A 19,883-nucleotide genomic window follows, 5' to 3' on the forward strand; every position below is an offset into this window, starting at 1 on the left:
AAGACAATAGAGGAGGTCATTTCTTACCAGTAGTGTGCAGAGGCCTAAGAATGGAGCCCCCAAACCTTGTGCATGTTCAGTGCTATGTTTAAGGTAGACATTTAAGGCTGTTACTACATAAAAGCTGTTCGTATGGGCTATGTGAGGACTTATAACCTGTCAAATTGGTTCCAGGATCTCTATTAGGAACCAGATTCTGTGGATGTTCAAGTTCCATCAAAAATAGCACATAATATCTGCATACATCCTCCCATATACAGTAGATTGTCTCTAGATTATGTCTAATATCCAGTACCATTCATGTAATTCCTAAGCACTTAGTTGTAATATATTATTTAGGGAGTAGTGATAAGAAAATAGTAGATGCCCAGTGAAAACTATTTTTTTCTCTCCTGAACTCTTCCTATGTATGGTCAGTTGAATTTAGAACTGATTTAGAACTCATAGCAGCAAAAGACCAATTATGTTTCTAGAGCTAAGAGTCCACAGACCGCCGGGCAGTGGTGGCGCATGCCTTTAATCCCAGCACTTGGGAGGCAGAGGCAGGTGGATTTCTGAGTTCGAGGCCAGCCTGGTGTACAGAGTGAGTTCCAGGACAGCCAGGGATACACAGAGAAACCCTGTCTCAAAAAAACAAAACAAAACAAAACAAAACAAAAAAAACAAAACAAAAAAAAACCACCAAAAAAAAAAAACACCAAAAAAACAAAACAAAACAAAACAAAACAAAAAACCCAAAATAAAACAAAAAAAGAGTTCACAGACTTTAAAATTAAAATCCTTCTGCTGTGGGTAGTGTTATCTGGTCCCACTTGAGCTGCCAAAGACTATTCTACTGTCCCTCCAATTTCTTGGACCTTCTTTCTGACTGATAAGTGCTCTTCTTCAAGCCACTGCAGTGGTTCAGTGACTCCCAAGTAGTTAACACCCACAGTGCAAGTGTGGTTTGAGAGGCCAGGGAGAGCAAGCATGACAGAGCTTGAGGCAGGGAAAAATAGGATGTTGATGGAAGAGCTTATATTGAACTCAGTATCATAACCTACTCATCTAGGATTCCAGAGAACCCCAATTTCCTAAGGAGCACTAAATTCTAAAAGCATGACTTATAGAAACAAATGTGAGAGAGTAAGCCCAGCCACTGGAGGACAGAAGACCCCCAACTCTGAGATAGACTTGAGATACTCCAACTAGAGGACTAGAGATTCAGAAGTCCCCAGATTCTTAAGTCTCAGGAACAGCAGACCATGGCTAGTAGCCTCTATGAAGGTGGGGCTTAGTTTCTTTTGTCCTTACCTGGTTGTGGGCGTTGAGTTCCTGGTTCTCACGTTGGCATTGCCGCAGGGCCTGCCGCTCGGCCTCCAGTGCCTGGGCTAGGTGTGCATTCTCCAGGCACTTCTGGGAGTACTGCTCTGAAAGGACCTCCAGCTCCCGCTGCACTGACTGTAGCTCCTCCCTGCAGAGAGGGAATGTTCAGCCTGCTCTCACCGTAGGACTGGGATAGCTAGACATTGATAGTACAGTGTCTGCCCACAGAATGTCAGGGACACTTTGCAGAAATGACTCTTTCCTGGGCTATCCACGGGTGGCACACTGGTGATGTAACTAGGAGGGAGAACCAGTGTGACAGCAGGGCTGTGTTTCTGAGAGGTCACAGATGGAAAGCACCCACTTGGGCAGTGTATCATTTCAAAACACAGACACTTGGCACAACAAGTCCTGGGGGTACTGTTCTCAGCATTCCACATCCAGAAGGGCCATATCCAGTAGAGTCAAGAAGGACCTTCTAGATGAGCCTCCAGTCCAGGAAGCATGACTACTGGACTTCTTGAGTTGATGCTTTCAGCCACAGAACATCCCAGAAACCCCAGCAAAGTCTAATCAATGGATACTTCTGGTACTAACCCAAGGGTCCCTAGCAGTGTGACTCCTATCAAGGAAAAATTCACAAGGTGTTTCCACGCTGCACTTGGTGCTATCTGTGTAGTCAGTTCATGAGATTTCTAGAACACTGTGACCATTTTTGACATAAACTGCTGTGGTATACCAGGCATAAAACACCAGCTAGACCCTGGCTCCTTTTTAAGGTGCTGATATAGTAGCAGTGGTCCAAACAAATTGGGGGATGGTGTCTACAGTCAACCTTAATAAGCGCAAGGTACTTTGTTTTGTTTTAGAACAGGGTCTCCATATATAGCCCAGGTTGGCTTCAGATTTGTGGCAATCTTCCAGCCTCAGGCTACTAAGTGCTGGGATTACAAATATCATGCCTAGCTTAAGTTATGATTTTAAAATGTCATTTGCTACATTTGTTTCTCTGCATCTTAGGGATCAGTCTTAAGCCACAGGAGAGCAAGGTAGTGTGGGTTGTCCTTAGAGCCATGGCCTCACCTCTCCAAGAGCAACCTTAAAGCTGTTTTAGACTTGGTAAAGTAGCCCTCTCCCACAGAGCTTTCATAGGGGTAGGTGACTCACAGGTACTGTCGCCTCAGGGCTTCTATGTCTGAATTGATGCTGCTGATCTGAGACCGCTGGCTCTTCTCTAACTCTCGTTCCATCTCCTCCCGGTGAGCATTCTTCATGGCTTCAATGGCTGCAGGAAGGACACAGCCAACTCTCAGCACCAAAATTTAGGGCTACAAGTGGCAGTTTCTCTACTATATTATCCCTCCACAAGGCCAAGGATAGGCTAGTGTGATGTCTGTCCCCTGTTGACACTGATTCCAGCAGGATAGTCTATCCTAGACCAGCTCTTTGGGATAGATAAAGGCTGAGAGAATTCACAAACTAATTTCCCCCGGAAGGGCAATAGGTATGTTATATTTGCTATCAGAACTCTAAAATGATCAGGTAAATGTCAATGTTCTATTCATGTATGAGTTTACAAAATAAGAATGTCTGACAGCTGCTTTACTTTTTTTCCCGGCTGCTAAAATAAACCACTGTACTGTCATCAATCATGTGGATAAAGTGCAACATAACATGGGTGACCCACACTTGCTGTGTTAGAGTGTATCCATGCTCTGCTGAAGAGTGCTACGAGTGAGGGACGCCTACTGGAGACCAGCTCTGCAGTGTCACAAACAGCTGAGGCACTGGCTTTCAGTTTGCAGGCTCTCAATAGACTTCTCAAGCTACTCTTTGATTCACTTTGAATCTTCAAATACCTCTCTCCAAAATGAAGCTTAAGGCTATGGCTGGCACCGATTTAGTCCAGTACCATGCATGAAGCCATGTTTAATCTTCATCAATACATCAACAGGGTAGGCTGATACATGTCCGTTATCTGTTACTCCAGCATGGAGGAAGTGAATGGAGTAGAGTGGGTTCAAACTTACCCTCATCTATCTACCTAGGGAGTTTAAGGCTGGCCTAGGACCCTGCCTACCAACACCTACTAAGAGAAAAAATTAAATCTCAGGGAAAAGCTATGTTAAGGCCAATCCTCTTCTGGATTACAGGTTCAGCCTAAGACATGAGAAACCTGTGCTCATGGACTTAGCCCCACCTGCTATAGTGGCAGCTGTCTCCTCAGCCAGGAGGCGGTCTTTCTCCTCTCGCAGCTTCTCTAGTTCCCGCTGGTGTTGTCTCTGCAGATCTTCAATCTTCTTCTGATGTGTCTCCTCCATGGCAGCAAAGCCTCGCTCACATGTAGCCTGTAGAATGGAGAGGGCTTATTGGTTTTTCTTTGCCTCCAAGTGGCTGTCTTGTGTAATAAATAAGGTAGCCACCTGCTTGGTCCAGGAAATGATATGGTCTCAAGATGTGGCTGGTGATTCTAACATCAGGTACCGAGGCTGTGTGTAGCTTTGTCCTGGGACTATGCGGCATCACAACCAGGTGGTACATCTATTGCCCATATTGGTTAGAGTGGCAGATATGTTCTGACCGATGTGCTAGGTGGAGAGACTGAGGTTATCTCTGTGGGCTGGGGTAGACAGGGCTTATTTCTGGGAGCTGAGGTACCTCAGCTGTTCACTAAAGTTCAAGGATATCTTCACAGGAGCCAGAGCAGAACCAACATCTTTCCTGCCAGCCTGTGCCTTCTTTCTCTCTTTTAAAGGAGAGCAGAGGCTACCCACTGAGAACCTTACTACCTTCCAAGCAGAACAGATACATGAGTCCTAGGGTACTCACTCCCCATCTCTCATAGTCATGGAGCCCAAGGCATGGCCTGTCAGGGCTGCTCTCCCCAACCAAGCAGTAGCGCATGCCCTGTTCTATCTGGAGCTCACGGCTACTTTGACTGTGGGTCATTCTGCCTAACCTTGTGATAGCCACTTCTGGGCAAAATAAGCTTTCTCATAATTTGAAAAAACTGAAGGAATGTGGCTCTAACTCTGTGTTCATACCCTATCGTTCTGCTAATGGATTCAATAAAGAACACTAAGCATCCAATCCAGGCTTTGATATTTTTTACTGAGCCTTGTTGTCACTGAGGGGAGTTTCCAAGACCCTCTATTCAGCAACTTTAAAATTCCTGCTTCCATCCTGGGGCTGAGTGCAGTGTGTGTGCTGTACCAGTCACCTTCTCCACACAGCCTGTCTACTGTGCCTGCAGGTTAAATGGGACTTATCACAGAATGTCTACTGTGGGAGTGTCTGCTTGTCGAAGTCTATTAGTGCTAGGAATATTTTAAATTTTGGTTTTTTTTAATTCAAATTGTGAGGTCCATATAATGGACGCCTATCCTATAGGAAGCCTCTTCCATTTATTTTTGATTTGATCATCTTGGAATATATGAAGATAGGGTCTAAAATTCCTATAACAGATATACTAATGTATCTTTAACAACTAGGTTGCTTCATTGTTAAATGTATTACATTTGAAAACTGTCAATCTAAACCAATTTAAAAATTTTGAGGGCTGGAGAGATGGCTCAGCGGTTAAGAGCACTGACATCATTGACTGCTCTTCCAGAGGTCCTGAGTTCAATTCCCAGCAACCACATGGTGGCTCACAACCATCTGTAATAGGATTGGGTGCCCTTTTCTGGTATGTCTGAAGACAGCAGCAGTGTATGCATACATAAAATAAATAAATCTAAAAAAAATTTTTTTTGAGTATAATGGACAGTGGTGGCACAGCCTTTAATCTCAGCACTCAGGAAGCAGAGGCAGGCAGATCTCTGTGAGTTCAAGGTCAGCCTGGTCTACAGAGTGAATTCCAGGAAATCCAGGGCTATATAGAGAAACTGTTTTGAAAAAACTAAAAAAACTAACCAACTGACAAAAAAAAAAAAAACAAAAAACACAAAAACAAACAAACCCACAAACAATAGCAACAAGAAAAAACAACCCTCCAAAAAGCAATCAAAAGAAGTACAAAAAATTGAGTGTGTATTTGTGCATATGTTTATGGAAGCCATGGTTGATGGCTGACACTGACTGTTGATCTGCCTTGATGGCTTCCACCTCATACAGAGTTTCTCACTTGGACTCAGAGCTGCTGCTTTAGCTATTTCTCTTTCTTTGGGGATCCTTCACTGCCATCTACCTCATGCTAGAAGTACAGGGGACCACCACATCATACTGTGCCAACCCAGCATTTACACTGAATGCTGAGGGTTCAAACTCCTGTCCTTAGCTTGCTGCTAAGTACCTTAAACACTGAGCCATCTCTCCAGCTCCAAATTTTAGTTTTTAAATCATCCCTAGAATCAAAACAAGTTCTTCAGTGACTGAGATGTGGACTCATGATAAGTGGTGTGAGGCAGTGGCAATAGCCCAGGCTTACTGATCTGAGCAGAAATCCAGAGAAAAACTGTTCCCTGTTCAGCTCTCAAGACAGCCTGCTGTGCAGCTATGCCACAAGCCCCACAGAGGGCCTCAAGTTCTCGGGCACATACATACATGGTCTAGTCCAATGCTTCCTCTTAACCATTTGTTTCTACGGTGTTCTCTCACTAGGTGACCTTGAGCCCTTCACAACCATTCTTACAGTCCTGCCAGGCTGTGGAGACTCCTGCAGCTGCAAAGAGGAGCAGGTGATGGTGGCCCAGGCTCCTCACAGGATCACTGAATACACAATTTGTGATTTTCACACAATGCTTAATGGTTTTTAAGTCTAGACAAAAGTCAGGAAAAGAATGTTGAGAACTAGTGCCTCAAAGTATCATCAGGCTCTCCTGTGTCAGAGAGGGAGAGAGGTAAAGGGAAAGCTCCAGCCTGAATGTTCCACTATTTCCCTTCAGTATGGAGAAAAAGGGTATTGGGCAACAGTCATAGATGCCCTGCTGAGCTACAGCTGTGACACTGTGCAGGAACAATGGCCTGCAAAAAGACAGCTGGAACCTGGCACAGGCAACCTTGGGGTCTGTCCACCTTCTAGTGGGGAAGATGAAGAAGACACAACTACCAGGCCACCTCTGGATTCTAAGAGATGATTAAGACCTTCCATGATTATGGCCAGGCAGCCACACACTATGTAGTCTAAGATAAAGTAGTGTTCACAGAAGTATGACAGGCAGGCTGGGAGACAGGGTGTGGGAAAGCCTTCTCAGACACAGTGCTCATCATGTCAACTCTGCCTTAGGAAGCTAGGCTAGGCAAGGAAGGAACCCTTGACATTGCTTTGCAAATATTCCTGTGTTGTGAAGTCCAAACCCTGCTCTCTGAGAGGAGTCAGGTGGGTGACAATCCTTCAGAGATGTGAGGCAGTCCTCATACTGATGCCTCAACTTTGAAGCCAGAAGGGGTTCTGTGAGAATAAGAAGGTGAAGGGTGTGCATGCCTGGAGGCATGGACAGGTAAGGGGAAGACTTCTCTCCTTTCCCACAAGGGTGCTGCTTTCCTTGCTAGCTTCCCTTCTGGGTCAGAAATAGAGGAGCACAAGAATGTTACTGAGTTCTGCCTGTGTAGCAGCTGAGTGAGAGTTAAGAACTATCTCTTATCCCGAATCCAAGACCTCAGTTGCCCAGAATGTCCCCTTTCTAGCATCACTAAAGAGAAGTGGCTGTAAAAATTAAACGGTGCTAAAGACCTTGAGGCTCTCAAAGTCCCGCTGATACTTCTCCTGCAGGGCAGCCACATCACCCTCCAGCTCTTTGTGGCCCAGCTCCTCTCGCATGACACTCATTTGGGCTTCCAGCTCCTGGATACGTTCTCGCAGCCCGGTCATGGACTCGGCCTCATCCTTAGCTGTTGGCACAGCTCTAGGCTCAGATGACCCAGGGGCCAGTGGGGAATCTGGGTGTGAGGGTTGGCAGAGGCTGAGGGCTCCCCGCAGGCTCCATATGTAGTGTTCTTGCAAGGCCCTCAGTTCCTCCTGATGCACAGCCTGCAGCTCCCGGACCTTCAGCTGGAACCTGTCCTCCAGCATCTTCATTTGCTGCACATGATGCTGTTCCATGGCCTGCCTGTCCTTGACGGAGGCGTCTAGCTGGCTGAGAACCCGGCTACGCTCAGCCTGCAGTGTATTTTCAGTGTGGCTCAGCTGCTCCACCATGCACCTGATCTCTTCCTCATACCTGCCCTGTAGGGCAAACATGCTCTCACTGTGTTTGCTTTCTGCTTCTTGTAGACATCTCTGCTGATGGTCCATCTGGCTCACTTTGGCCTTGAGCTCAGTGTTTTCCTTTTCAATGAGGGCGATAACCTTCTGGTACTCACTCTTCTGCTTGTGGAGAAGTTCTTCATATTCTTCCTTCAGGGCCCCAACTGCTTGTGCACGCTTCTGGCAAGAAGCCCTCCTAGCCTCCTGATAGGCCTTCTTGTAAAATCTCAGCTCCTTTTCATACTCCAGCCGAATTCGGCATGCTGCATAGCACACTTGAGCCTGAATAATTGCGTCTTGAACCAGTAATGAAGAATACTGACCAAGGCCCTCTAGACAAGCATCATATGAGAGATGCTGGGACATCCGCAGAAGCCTATGGCAACCCCCAAGTGGCTCTGTGGGAGGCAGGACTGGCAAGGCGGCTGAAATCTCCTCAAGGATGTTAGCCTTTTCTCTCAGCTGCTGGGCCAGCTCATCCTGAATGGCAGCAAGGACTTCAGGACTCTGATGCAAAGCCTGCAAAGGCTCTTGGGAGCCATCTGTGCCTGGCCTCAGTACCTCTCCTAATGGGCTCTGGTCCCAGGATGTCTGTACCTGGTCCTCCCTGCCAGTTGGATGCCTGAGGGTTTCTAAGATCTGCTGTATTACTCTTTCAAAGTCTGGGGTTTGGTAGGCTCCCAAGATTTCTCCCAGCATGCACTTGTGCTGCTGGAGGGCTGCCTGGGTCCCCTGTAGGGTCTCCTGTATGCTCTGCAGCCTACGGTGAAACACTTCTCTTACTGATTGTGTGGCACAGCTGAGCTCTGCACGAATCCATGTGGCATCAGCCAGACTCTGGGGAGTATGCTGCTGCCTGTCTCCTGATGTGCAGGCTGTTTCTTCTCCCAGTGTCCCTAGGTGTTTACTTAGCGACTCGACCTGGCTCCAGAACTCACCATTCACCAGTACCTTCTTGGCCCAGATCTCCATTGAAGCCTCAGCAGAGGGGGCAGCACTTTCTTCCTTCAGTGGCCACTCCCCTGACTGAGTAAGCTCACAGAGAACACCATACACATCTGAAGTGGTATGTTCTAGAGAGTCAGCTATCTTGTTGATGAGTGAGGCCTCCAGGACTATCTGAGCAGAAAGCAGCTTCCTGTGCTCCTGCTCATTCAAGACAGGCTGACAGGGCTGCTGCACAGGGGCTACCATACCGCTTTCCATGGGTTGCCCCTTCTCTTGCTCAGCCTGTGTCCTGCTCTCTGCAGGGGAAGCCCACGGTTGAAGGGCCTTGATGGCACTCACAAGCATACTCTCTATGTTAGCCAGGGAGGCTGCACATGCATCCTGGCCCTTCTCCTGGTCAGCCCATGGCAAAGACCTTAGCTTTTCCCAGCAGTTTTCTAAGCATGTCAGGGCTTGGCTATTTTTGGCTTGGAAGTCTTCCAGCTCCCCAGGGTGATGCTCAATGTTTGTGACCTTCTGTTGTCTTTCCTGCTCTAGCTGAGAGGCCAGAGCGCTAGCCTGCAGCAGGCTGGCACGGAGCTGCTCCCGCAACTGTGCCTCAGTGCCAGCCCACTGCTGGTGCAGTGCAAGCAATGCCTCCTGACTCTGCCCCTGCTGGCTTTCTAGCCTCACAGTCACATCTTTGAGTTTCTCCTCTGTGACATAGAGCTTCGTCTCCAGAGAGTGGATTATAGAGATGTACGTTTCGGCATCTGCAGCTGCTGGGAGTGTGCTAGGGGTAGCTTCTGAGGACACACTATCCTCTGAGGGTGACTGGTCCTGGCTGGTGTCTGATGATGTGCTGCTAGTCCAGGCCTTTGCACACCCCTCGGGGTGTATGTATCTTTGACACTGGATTGTGGAGAACCTGATTCTTGGCCTTTTTATAGGTGCTCCCTGATCAGACTTAGATGTGCTTTGCAGATGCCCCTCCCGATCAGGCATATCAGCTGACTTTGGGAGTATGTGTTCCTCTCTGCTGAGGCTACCACTGCTACCCTCATCCCCCAGACCAGTACTTGGATCTTCATCTTCTAGCTGTGAGTGGGGAAAGCCAGGAAATACTCTGGTGACTGAGCCTAAGGGCAAAATGCCACTGTCGTCCTCTGTGGTGTCTGTGGTACTTTGAGGCTCTTTGGCATCCTTTGGAGAATCACTCACAAATCTCCTTAGACACTCTTCCTTTTCCTGCAGCTTAATTTCTGTTTCCTCTAAGCTGCTGCCCAAGGCAATCATTTTAACTAGAGCCTCATTGAGGTCTTGGTCTTTCTTTTCCAGAACTCTCTCATGTGCTTCCTTAATGTGCTTCAGCTCCTCTTCTTTTTCTCTCAGCAGAGTGCGCACGCTCTGTAGCTGGATAGAGACCCTGTGGTGTGAGTGCTCGAGGTTCTGGTAGTCAGTTTCCCTTCCCCTCAGCTTCTCTTGGAGCTCAGCCACATCCCCATCGGATGTGGCCACACGTTCCATAAGCTCTTGAAACTGATGCTTGATGAGATCCCGTTCATCATGGAGGCTCTGTACATGCTGGGCTAGCTGGCGAATGCTGGCCTCCCGGGCCTCCAGCTCTTCCTCTAGCTTGTGTACCTGCTCATTGCCTTTGCATGTTTCACTCAGCTTCTCTTTCTGGAGGGCCTCCACCTGCTGCACGTGGCCTTGTAGCTGATCCTCATAGGCACTGGCCTTGTCCTCGACTTCCTTCAGGTTCTGCAGCAGTGCCTGCTTTTCCTGCTCACAGCTCTCCAGCAACAATGTATAGTTCCTCTTCAACTTCTTCTCCATCAGACGCTGGGCTTGCTCACTGGTACCTAGCTGTTGGCTGAGCTCAGCAATGCATTCCTGCAGCTTCTGCACCTCCTTCTGTCGGTCTCGTTGCAATGCCTGTTGTGTTTCCAGGTCTCTGAGTTCCTGTGTCTTCTCTAACAGCAGGGCTTCTGTACTTTTGAGTTTCTGCTCACTGGCCCTCAGCTGGCCACTGAGCATGGCCTTGCTGTGCTGCCACTCCTCCAGCTGCTCTCGAACCTTGCCCTGCTCCAGCTTCAGCTCACCCTTGAGCTTGGCTAGAGCCTGCTCCTTAATGGCCAGCTCTGCAGCCGCATTACTAAGTCTTGTCTGCAGGGTCTGAATCTCAGCCTCATGGTGCCGGATTGCATCCTTGGCCTCCCCATAGCTATGTTTCAGGGTCTGAATCTGCTGTGTGATGAGCTCCTGCCGCCGGCACTGAGCTTCCAGCTCACTCTGGAGGTCTTGGTTGACTCTATGGAGCCTCTGCCAAGCACCCGATGGAGAAGTGGCCACTTCAGTCTTAAAAAAACCGATTAAATACTGGTTAGTAACACTCAGGCCACCCTGTTCTGAGTGTCACACCTCTGGCCAGGATCAATCATAGAAAAGCTCCTTGGTGGGTTTGCCTTTAATCCTTTGTACAACTTTTTTTTTTCTTCATTTAAAGAAAAATTCAAATTAATGTGGGTTTTGTTTGTTTTGTTTTGGGTAAATATAGAGTTGCTTCTACATAAACAGAACACAAGGACAAAAACACCAATAAAACAGCTCTAACTGAACAGTATCTAGAAGAAATGAATCAAATAAAGCTGAATAATGGAACACACTGAAGTACAACAGAGACTGAAGGACGAAATAATTGGTTTTGCAAAACAAAGTATGCAGTTCTAGACCACATGTTTAAAGCAGTACAAGGCATAAGGCACAAGAAAGTGACGTCACTTCCTTCCATGACAGGAAGAGAAGGAAGGCAGGTAACTACTTGAGAGATGTCAGCAAAGTAACATTGGAACATTTCCTCTAGAAAGCGTAGTCAGGCCTCCACCGTAAGGAGAAAACTAATCTCTACCTGCAAGAAGAAGACAGAACAAGGGGAATGCAGATCATGAAGCAAAATGTAATAAAAACAAACCTTCATAAAGCTCAAAATAAGAGTGAATGCAAAACCCAAAATAAAACACAAACTCCCCATACTAAGAGACACACAAAAGAGACAGAACTAATATAAAGCAGGTAAGACAATCCGGCTAAGTCAGGCGAGCCCCACCTAGAATCTGGCCTGCCCAGGCTCCCTCAGTCTGTTGGTGGGGAAGCCACAGATGTGACACTCAGGTAAGTTCCAGTTCCACACCATGTTTACCAAAGCATGCAGGCCCCCCCGCCCCCCCCAGCAAAAAGCACAGCACCCTATCCCAAGCTTGCCTCTCTGAACCCTCAGTGCCCCAAAGGCCCTTTCCCCTTTTGACTGCAAGCATTTTCAAAGCTCATGGGTAATCATTAGATTCAGCAGGAAGCTGCTGCCCCCATGCTGACCAAGGTTGTTCAGTATAGATACACATGATGGTCCATGTTAGATACACAAGTTAGCAATGTGCAAAACTCCTTAGCAGTCCCTTTACCACCAAGTATGAAGTCAAGTCTTGTATGATGAAACCATCAAAGGCTTAAGAAAATGACCCTTAAATTAGGGATAGTCTGAATGAATACCCTGAGTAGGCTGTGTAGAAGGGAGATGCCTGCCATGGCCAGTTCCAGGCAAGGTCTGAAGTAGGACAACAGTGAATTGGCTGGAAGGGAAGACGGTACAGTAATGTCAGATCAGGGACGTAAGCCAGAGAAACACACAGCAGTGTGAGGGATAGACATGAAGGTAACACAGGCTGTGGTTGAGGGGAGTGAAGGACCCTAGGATCACCTGCAACCTGATGACAAAGATTGAGGTCAATACACAAGGGTCTGGGCATGCCAACAAGCAACTTGGCAGAGACTCCAGGTCTTTGAAAGCGAAGGCCTTTGGAGAACTAATTCTAAATTACACCGGCAGAAGGCTGCTACTGTAGGAGAAGGAGTGTACTTCTGGGATTAGTGGGAGAGTCAAGATTAGAACCTGGGATCATAACAGCAATCTAAAACCAGTACCTTATCCTTGGTCTTTGCTGGGAGCTTCAGCTCAGTTCTACCACCCCATTCCACTCTCCCTCATATTTCTGTTACCCAACAGCTGGCAACATTCCATCTCCTTCATGTCCCAGAGCTAGCATGGATCCTAGGAAGCTGGCTATAGGAAAATAGCACACAGCACCTGTCCTTATACCAGGCTATCTGGAGACTGTTTTTGACATATCTACATCAGGGGTACTCTAGGGATCTGAGTGCAGCAGTGTTCTGGAAGCTGCCTTGAGAAGGAGGACACTGGCCTTGGGCTGTATCAGCTCAGCACCTAGCTGCCACCACTTTTACCCTGTTCCTGGTTGGTGACATTGGCTAGGTGGTCATATATCCTTCTGAAACTTAGACTGGGTATAAAGGAATGGGGGTGTAATTTTCTAGCTCTTCACTAACTTGCTGTTAGCCCTAAAGTGGCACTTGGCCTGCTGTATGGTCCAGTTTTTTCAGTATGTGCATTGGGCCCAATCTCACTATGGTGAAAACAATGAGAAATGACATATAGATACATGGGGTTTCACAGAAGCACAATGTCTAGAAAGCCCAAAGAAGAGATCACAGAATGATTTCATGACCAAAAGAAAGTCCTTAGCTGTAGAGATTTGGGACATATTCCCCCAAGTCAATGTCCTAATAGCAAGGAAAATGTATAGAACACCACGGCACTAAGAGCCTTGGTCTTGTTGACTGACCACAGCTTTGCTATGTTTGCACATTCCTAGCCTGTGGGCCTGAGCAGAACTTTTACATGGAAGCCCCTAAGTGCACTGCTGATTTGGCAGCTGCCCACCCTACCTGCAGCACATAGCCCTCCCGGGCACTCTGTTCTCTGCCCAGGGCCACCCTTAACTGGTCCTGCAGAAGCCGGTTCTGCTCTAGAAGATCCGAGGCTTCTTTCTGGCTCTGCTCCAGCTGTTGGTGAAAACATATACATATACACTTCACAAATATGATGACAATAAGCAAAAGCAGCTGACCACAGGTGGCCAAGACAATGGGGATTGTTCACTGGCATTGGACATCTCACTGGATACACTGCATATAGAACCATACACAACATCAGCACCATCTCTCTCCTCTGGTGACCAAGGTGAACATTTTCTGTTCTTGCCTTAGGTAAGCCCTGCCTAGCCCCAGTAAGTTCCCGCATTAGTTTACAGCTGTACTGTGCAGGCTAAATAGCTCATGTCTCAAGTTCCTATCTGGGGAGGTGGCTGTGCTTCATTGAGAAAAGAATGCTTCACATTTTTATCAGAAGAAAGACTGTGTGTGGGTCTTTGGCCTAGCATGTAGGTCTCACTTTCAGTTCCTACTGAATATTCCATCTTACCAGGTTTACAGAGTAGATTCCACATAAAGTTCTAGTTATATCCTCAAATTAAACATGAAAACCTGTAATGGGTCTACATTCTGTTTTCAGCAGGTTCAAACTCACCATCTACCCTTCCCCAAAATTCTGAAATCCTTACCGATCTCTGCTCAATTTAGTTACCCTAGACTTCTGGGTTATGAGAGGCAGTGGGATGTTAAACACTGAACCCCAGACTATTCATTTAAGAATTTAGAATTCAACTGGGCAGTGGTGGCACAGCCTTTAATCCCAGCACTTGGGAAGCAGAGGCAGGTACATCTCTGTGAATTCAAGGCCAGCCTGGTCTACAGAGTGAATTCCAGGACAGCCAGGACTAAACAAAGAAATCCTGTCTCAAAAAACCAACACCTCAGGATGCAGCCTGCAGGCTAGAGGGCTCATTTTGGTAGCCTAGAAATTACTTAATTTCATTTTACCTAAGAGATACAGAAAATAGAAAACTCAAAGTGTGAGTGCAGTGACCATCTATTAGGCTCACACAGTCAATAAGACAAAACAAAAGGCAAAACAGGGATGATGAAGTAGCAGAACTGCAATTGGCTATTATGGAAAGAGTGTAAGAATATGCCTGAAATTTGCAGAGAAAGATGCCCTAAAGGGGACAAAAATTAGACAGAACCCTATGCAGGCTGAGTATACATCTCAAATAGCTCATGTGAGTACTCTGGATTTTAGGGCTTACTATTTTGCTTTTGAAATGATTCTGGAGTCTGTATACATTGTGGGATACGGCCAAATCTAAATATGAATTTCAACCACGTTGTATCTTTACTTTATACATATGATATGGTTTATATGCATTATTTATACATTTTGCTTTGTTTTGCCAGTGCTGGAGACTGAACTCCCAGGGATTTGTGAATTATGCAAATACTGTAACACTGAGGCCATACCCCCAGTCCACTATAGTATAGTATTTACTAATTTTCTATAGAAACAAAACTTCATGGCAGGGAATTTTCTGTTTGTGTCATGGTGACAAAGAAAAGTCTTTTGGATTTTGAAGCATATGAGGCTTTGGATTAAAAATTCATCCTGTAACTTCTTTGGTCATAGAATTCACCATTGACATAAATGTGTAGATGTAACTGAACACATTTGATGAGAATCCTATGTCATATAACACAGGGCCTGGCTTATATGGTTCTGTGCCAAGATGTTACAATGTCTCCCAACCTGATCTCACCATAGCCCCAGGCCTGTTCTACCATAGTACAAAGAAGATGTGCTTTTATTGAACATTTTTTTTACATGCAGGAAGGGAGCTGCCCCATATTACCTCCTTCTCTAGCAGAGAGGTGAGCTCATGTGTGGAGAGCCGCTCACTTCTGTCCTCCAAGGACAGGTGCAGAGGGGCAATGGGCACCTGTTTCTCCTCCCTGAGAGGGGTGGTCTCCACTTGGTGCCACCGCTGCTCAATTTCCACATGGACATTCTGTGTCTTGAGGTCAGGGGTTCCCAGCAGCCCTGGGCTCCGGTCAATGTCCATACGTAGGGCTGTATCCTCCACTCCTGGTCCGTCACTGGTGTCCGGCATCCCAAAGCGCTTGCGACGCTCTTCTCGACGTCGAGCTCGTTCACGCTCCAGCTCACCTGACTCAGTTTCAAGACACCCAGGGTCACCAGAATCAGAAGACCCAACAGTGCTGGCCCTTTCTTGAGCCAGAGCCTGTTGGATGGGGCGGAATTCAGCCCAGTCAAATGTCTTGGAGCGACCCTCCCGCCTCCGCTCTCGAGCACGGCTCTTCTTCTGCTCAGGATCTGGCTCTCCTGGCTCAGCTTCTTGCTTCTCATTTGGCCTTGAGCAGGACTCAAAAGATGTGCTTTTATTCTTTCCCTCAGGCAATGAGCTGTAGGGCAGTAAGGAAACACAGGATCTGTCAGGGAGCTTGGACACTTTAGCAGGTCACAAGGCCAGCCAGTCTACACACCTGTTCCCCAAAGTAGCTTCTAAGTGTAGAGGGAAGAGAACTCAAACCTATCTGATGGAGATGGGAAGGGAAAAAAGCCTCAGCTATTCCTTGGACTTCAGTTTTCATCCTTAAAAATGGAGTATCATTGTATGCAGGGAATGTCATGGCAGTCCTATCATGGATGACAGGGATAAAGCCAATGGACTTTTGTTAAGTTCCAGGGGAGAGAAGGGCCCATCCACTGTCCAGACCCTTGGTGAGATTGGTTATGAAGCAACCCTACACTATGCAGTGGCAGAATGATTGAGAACTAGCCCTTCTTAGAAGAGCTCAAGGATTTCAATAAATAGGAGACACCCGCATCTTAATTTCAAAACTTATTCTGGCTCCAGACATGACAGATAGGTCAGAGTGAGGCTGTTGACTATCTGTGGGTCAAGGGGACAAATGACTCATGGAGTCATAAGCCCACACAACCAGGTGGAAGGTAGCATAATGCCCACCATTTTGAGGAAGAAGGTTGACTAGGGAGCATATCCATGCAGATCAATCTTGTTAGTCCTTCAAACTACACCGAGCTAACAGGAGTTGGTTAGCTTGAAGAATATCTGCCTCTTCCCAGTCTTCCCCAAGGAAGATTTCTGGAGAGGCCTCCACTCCAGCAGGAGAGAGGGTTAAGACATCACTATTAGCAACATGGAAAGGGACTAACTGGGCTCACTGGGCATAAGTCCCAGTGATTGCTAAATCACTGGTCTTGTCCAAGTCTTAACAGGATCAGAAGTGACTTGGTGATAGGAGAGCCCAAGGGGAAAGAGTCAGGGAACACTTGTATTTATGCTAGGACCAACAAGGAAACTGCCAAAGAGACATCAAACAAAAGAGAAAGTGATTCCCATTACCCTTGGGTCACCTGTTCTAGAAGCAAACAGTAAAAACCAAAGTGCTTGAGCCAGTGAGGTGGCTCAGTAGGTAGGGGCACTTGCTACCAAACCCAGCCAAGAACCTGAGTTCTCCCTGGGATCCACATGGTCGAAGGGGAGAACCAGCTCCTACGAATTATTTTCTGACCTCCACATGTACACAACAGCCAAGGCACATGTACACAAACAATAAATGTTGAAAAACTAACAAGCAAACTTGTCCCCTGACCTCCCAAAGTGTGCTGCAAAGCCATGCCCCCCTCCCCAACCATCCACACACACTAAGAAATACAAGTATTTAAACAAAAACCAAATGCTTTAGATAGAGCAGAAGGATCAACAAGGGTCCAGCTTAAGATCATACAAACATGCAAATACAAGTGAGTTGGAAAGGGCTGAATCTATGGCGCAGTGGTGAAGAGCACATCTTGCTCTTGCAGAGTACCTGGCTTGGTTTCTAGCACCCACAGGCAGCTCACGGCCATCCACTGAAATGAGTTGCAGCATGGCATGCCTATATGACCCAGCACATGGTAGACTAGGCAGGGTGGCAAATGGGAGGCCAACCTGGGCAATATAGCGAGATCCTTGCACAGGGAAAAACAAAACCCAGAATGGACCTTTTAGAATTTTGAGAAAATTAGTGACATCTCAGGTCTATGTGGGGAGTTGAAACTAACACTGGGGACCAGGGACACGATTCCTAACAGTTATGCTCCTGGGGGAGGATGTCCCAACCCAGAAGTATTGTAGTAATGTGAGACTATATCCTCACTATAGATAACATGACAGAAATGAGAAGAGAGCTCTGATACTGCTATCCTTGCATCAAATACCTTCTGATGGGCCAAACAGAACAACACAGGCTAAAAACAAGTGGGTGTAGGGGCACCATGCCAGCTTAAAGACACATTAAATTATAAAGTAGATTCTAGGCAGGAAGACTGGTGTACAAAAGAGAGATACGGGGTCTCTATGTTGACATCTTGGGCCTCAGTCCTCCCGTGGAACACAGCGTAAACATGCACATATGAATGGTCTCAGCACCAGCCCTAGACACTCCAACGCTGATTTCCTCCAGCCATGACCCTCCATCTGCATGCAGTCTGAGAAGAGCAGCTCAAGGACCTTTCACTTTGCTACAGGGCTTTGTACTACTTGCTCCTCTCTTGACTGGAGAAGCCATGGAGGTAGGGAGGCCACTGCTCATTTTTCAACAGTTCTTTTTCAATGGAATTTTAAATTTAATTTTTTTATGTGTGTGGGTGTTTTGCCTGCATGTATATCTGTGTGCCACGTACACACAGTGCCTATGAAGGCCAGAAAAGGATGTTGGATCTCCTGGAACTCAGTGGGTATGGAGACTTGAACCTGGCCTCTGAAAGAGCAGCCATCTCTCTAGCCCCCTAGCACAGTTCTTGAGAATGGCAGAGGGCAATTAATGGATAAAAGTAGGCCTGCAGACCTACTGGTCCTATAATGCAGACGTCAACAACTATCTGCTGAGTAAAGAAATGACTGTGTAACAATCCCTGAAACGGGACTGAAGACAAGAGTTCAGGTTTCCTTTCCTTCTCATTCAACAAGAAATAGAACCAGCCAGAAAGAGGAGAAAGTCTGAGGCAAGAATAGGTATAGCTAATGCTGTCACATGCTAGTACCCTTTAACCAACATACACTGAATCCTGATCCCAAAACCATACTTGGCAGCAACATGAACCAAGAGGGGTACAAAGTGCTCAAGATGAAACCTGGATGAAGCAGAGTAAGACTTGTCACACATGAAACATCTGTGTTGTCCTGAAGATGAACACTGATAGATCTAGAATCTTCAGAATAGAAAAGGGAGGCATGTAGCATGTTCCAAGAAATATACACAATAGCATGTTAACACAGGAGAGAACAGTTTTCAAATGTGGGCTTCAGGACCCACCATCTGAGACAGAAGCATCTCCTGATTACATTAACAACCAGACAGATAGATGTAGGACTCTCTGATGAGGAAGTGAAAAACAACAGTGTGAAACTGCAGTGGAGATAAAGCAAAACTGCTCCCACCCAGAGTTGGGGTGCAGCTATCACAGAAGGTCTACAGTGGAGCCTGCGGGCTAAAACTCTGCTACAAAGACCTCTACTCTGAGAATGGGCATGAAAGTGACCTCTGTGGCTTATCAGGCCAGCTCAACATAAGAAAGGCCAGCAGAGGAAGAAAAACAGAGAGCCACAGGGAACATGTAGCCAGCTGACAGTGGGCCAGAAAGAGGAAAGGAATTCATGTTGTAGTGTAGTTGGACTCAGGCCTCAGGGAATGGCAGGTATCCCAGGGCAATTAGCAAGGCTTCCATCTTACCTGGTCACATCTGGGGCAGATGTTGGGAGCACATGTTTCATAATGGTCTGGATCCAGTTCCGTCGTATGCCAGATGTCATGGCCGACAGGGTGAACTCACCCTCCTTGGTCTACACAAAAAAATACTAACCATCAGTGATCAGCCCATTGGGGTGACTGCTGCCTCCATCTCTAAAGTAAACAAAGTCCCAAAAGAAAGAGGGCTAAGCGAGGTGATTTTCCTAGGAATGTTGTATATGACCTACTTAAGACAGGCAGACTAATAGGGCCACACCTTGAGGAGAGGTAAACTGGATGTCCCCTAAACAAGGTAGTACACACTTGCTAGTTGCTGACACATAATAGATAATCACATATGTTCCTCTCCTCAAAAAGCTTGGTTAGCCCTAGGGACAAGGACACAAAACTGGCTGGGAACAGGGAGAGTGGTGGCCCAGCCTACTACAGCTTCCACACAGGTGCACAGTACATGTCCAGAATTCTGGGTCACTAGAGAGCTATTGTGCTCTACCTAGAACCCCCATTTGGTAGTGATAGTGACAAGATGATATAAGGGACAGATTCCCCCAACAGAAAGAAACAAACAACAACCATGAACCTGGGCTTAGAGATGGACACCAAATAAAAGGAGAGTAATCCAGTTGACTATAACCATTATGAAGCCTCACAGAAGAAGACAAATGTACTAGAAATCCTTTAACCCATTTCAGTAGCCCTTAATCTTTCATTCCCCACTCTTCATCCTTCCTTCTACACTCCAGTATAAAAATAAAAGAAAAAGAACAATTTCTGCAACAAAGCCTTTCAAAAGCCTTGGGGAAAAAGATGCAGAAACCCATTTTTTTTTTTTTTTTTTTTGTCTATACCATGTATCAGGAGTACAGGTCAGTAGCCAGAG

The 19,883-nt window shown here is 46.7% G+C and overlaps 1 protein-coding gene across 11 annotated transcripts in view; it reads right to left on the reverse strand.

Moving 5' to 3' along the window:
- Mprip (myosin phosphatase Rho interacting protein) overlaps window positions 1-19,883 on the reverse strand; it is a 124,709-nt gene that overhangs the window by 12,433 nt on the left and 92,393 nt on the right. For 9 of the 11 annotated variants that reach the window (XM_076936734.1, XM_076936736.1, XM_034504916.2 and 6 more), the window contains 7 exons: window positions 18,986-19,095; window positions 15,079-15,649; window positions 13,223-13,339; window positions 6,980-10,780; window positions 3,506-3,653; window positions 2,473-2,590; window positions 1,294-1,453 (listed from right to left, as the gene is read on the reverse strand). In XM_076936734.1, the coding sequence (XP_076792849.1) occupies window positions 1,294-1,453; window positions 2,473-2,590; window positions 3,506-3,653; window positions 6,980-10,780; window positions 13,223-13,339; window positions 15,079-15,649; window positions 18,986-19,095 (5,025 nt within the window). The remainder of the gene's footprint in view (window positions 1-1,293; window positions 1,454-2,472; window positions 2,591-3,505; window positions 3,654-6,979; window positions 10,781-13,222; window positions 13,340-15,078; window positions 15,650-18,985; window positions 19,096-19,883) is intronic. The other 2 variants (XM_034504913.2, XM_034504914.2) reach the window with 1 other exon arrangement.

The sequence above is a fragment of the Arvicanthis niloticus genome, chromosome 6, assembly GCF_011762505.2.
Source record: "Arvicanthis niloticus isolate mArvNil1 chromosome 6, mArvNil1.pat.X, whole genome shotgun sequence".
Lineage (NCBI taxonomy): Eukaryota > Metazoa > Chordata > Mammalia > Rodentia > Muridae > Arvicanthis > Arvicanthis niloticus.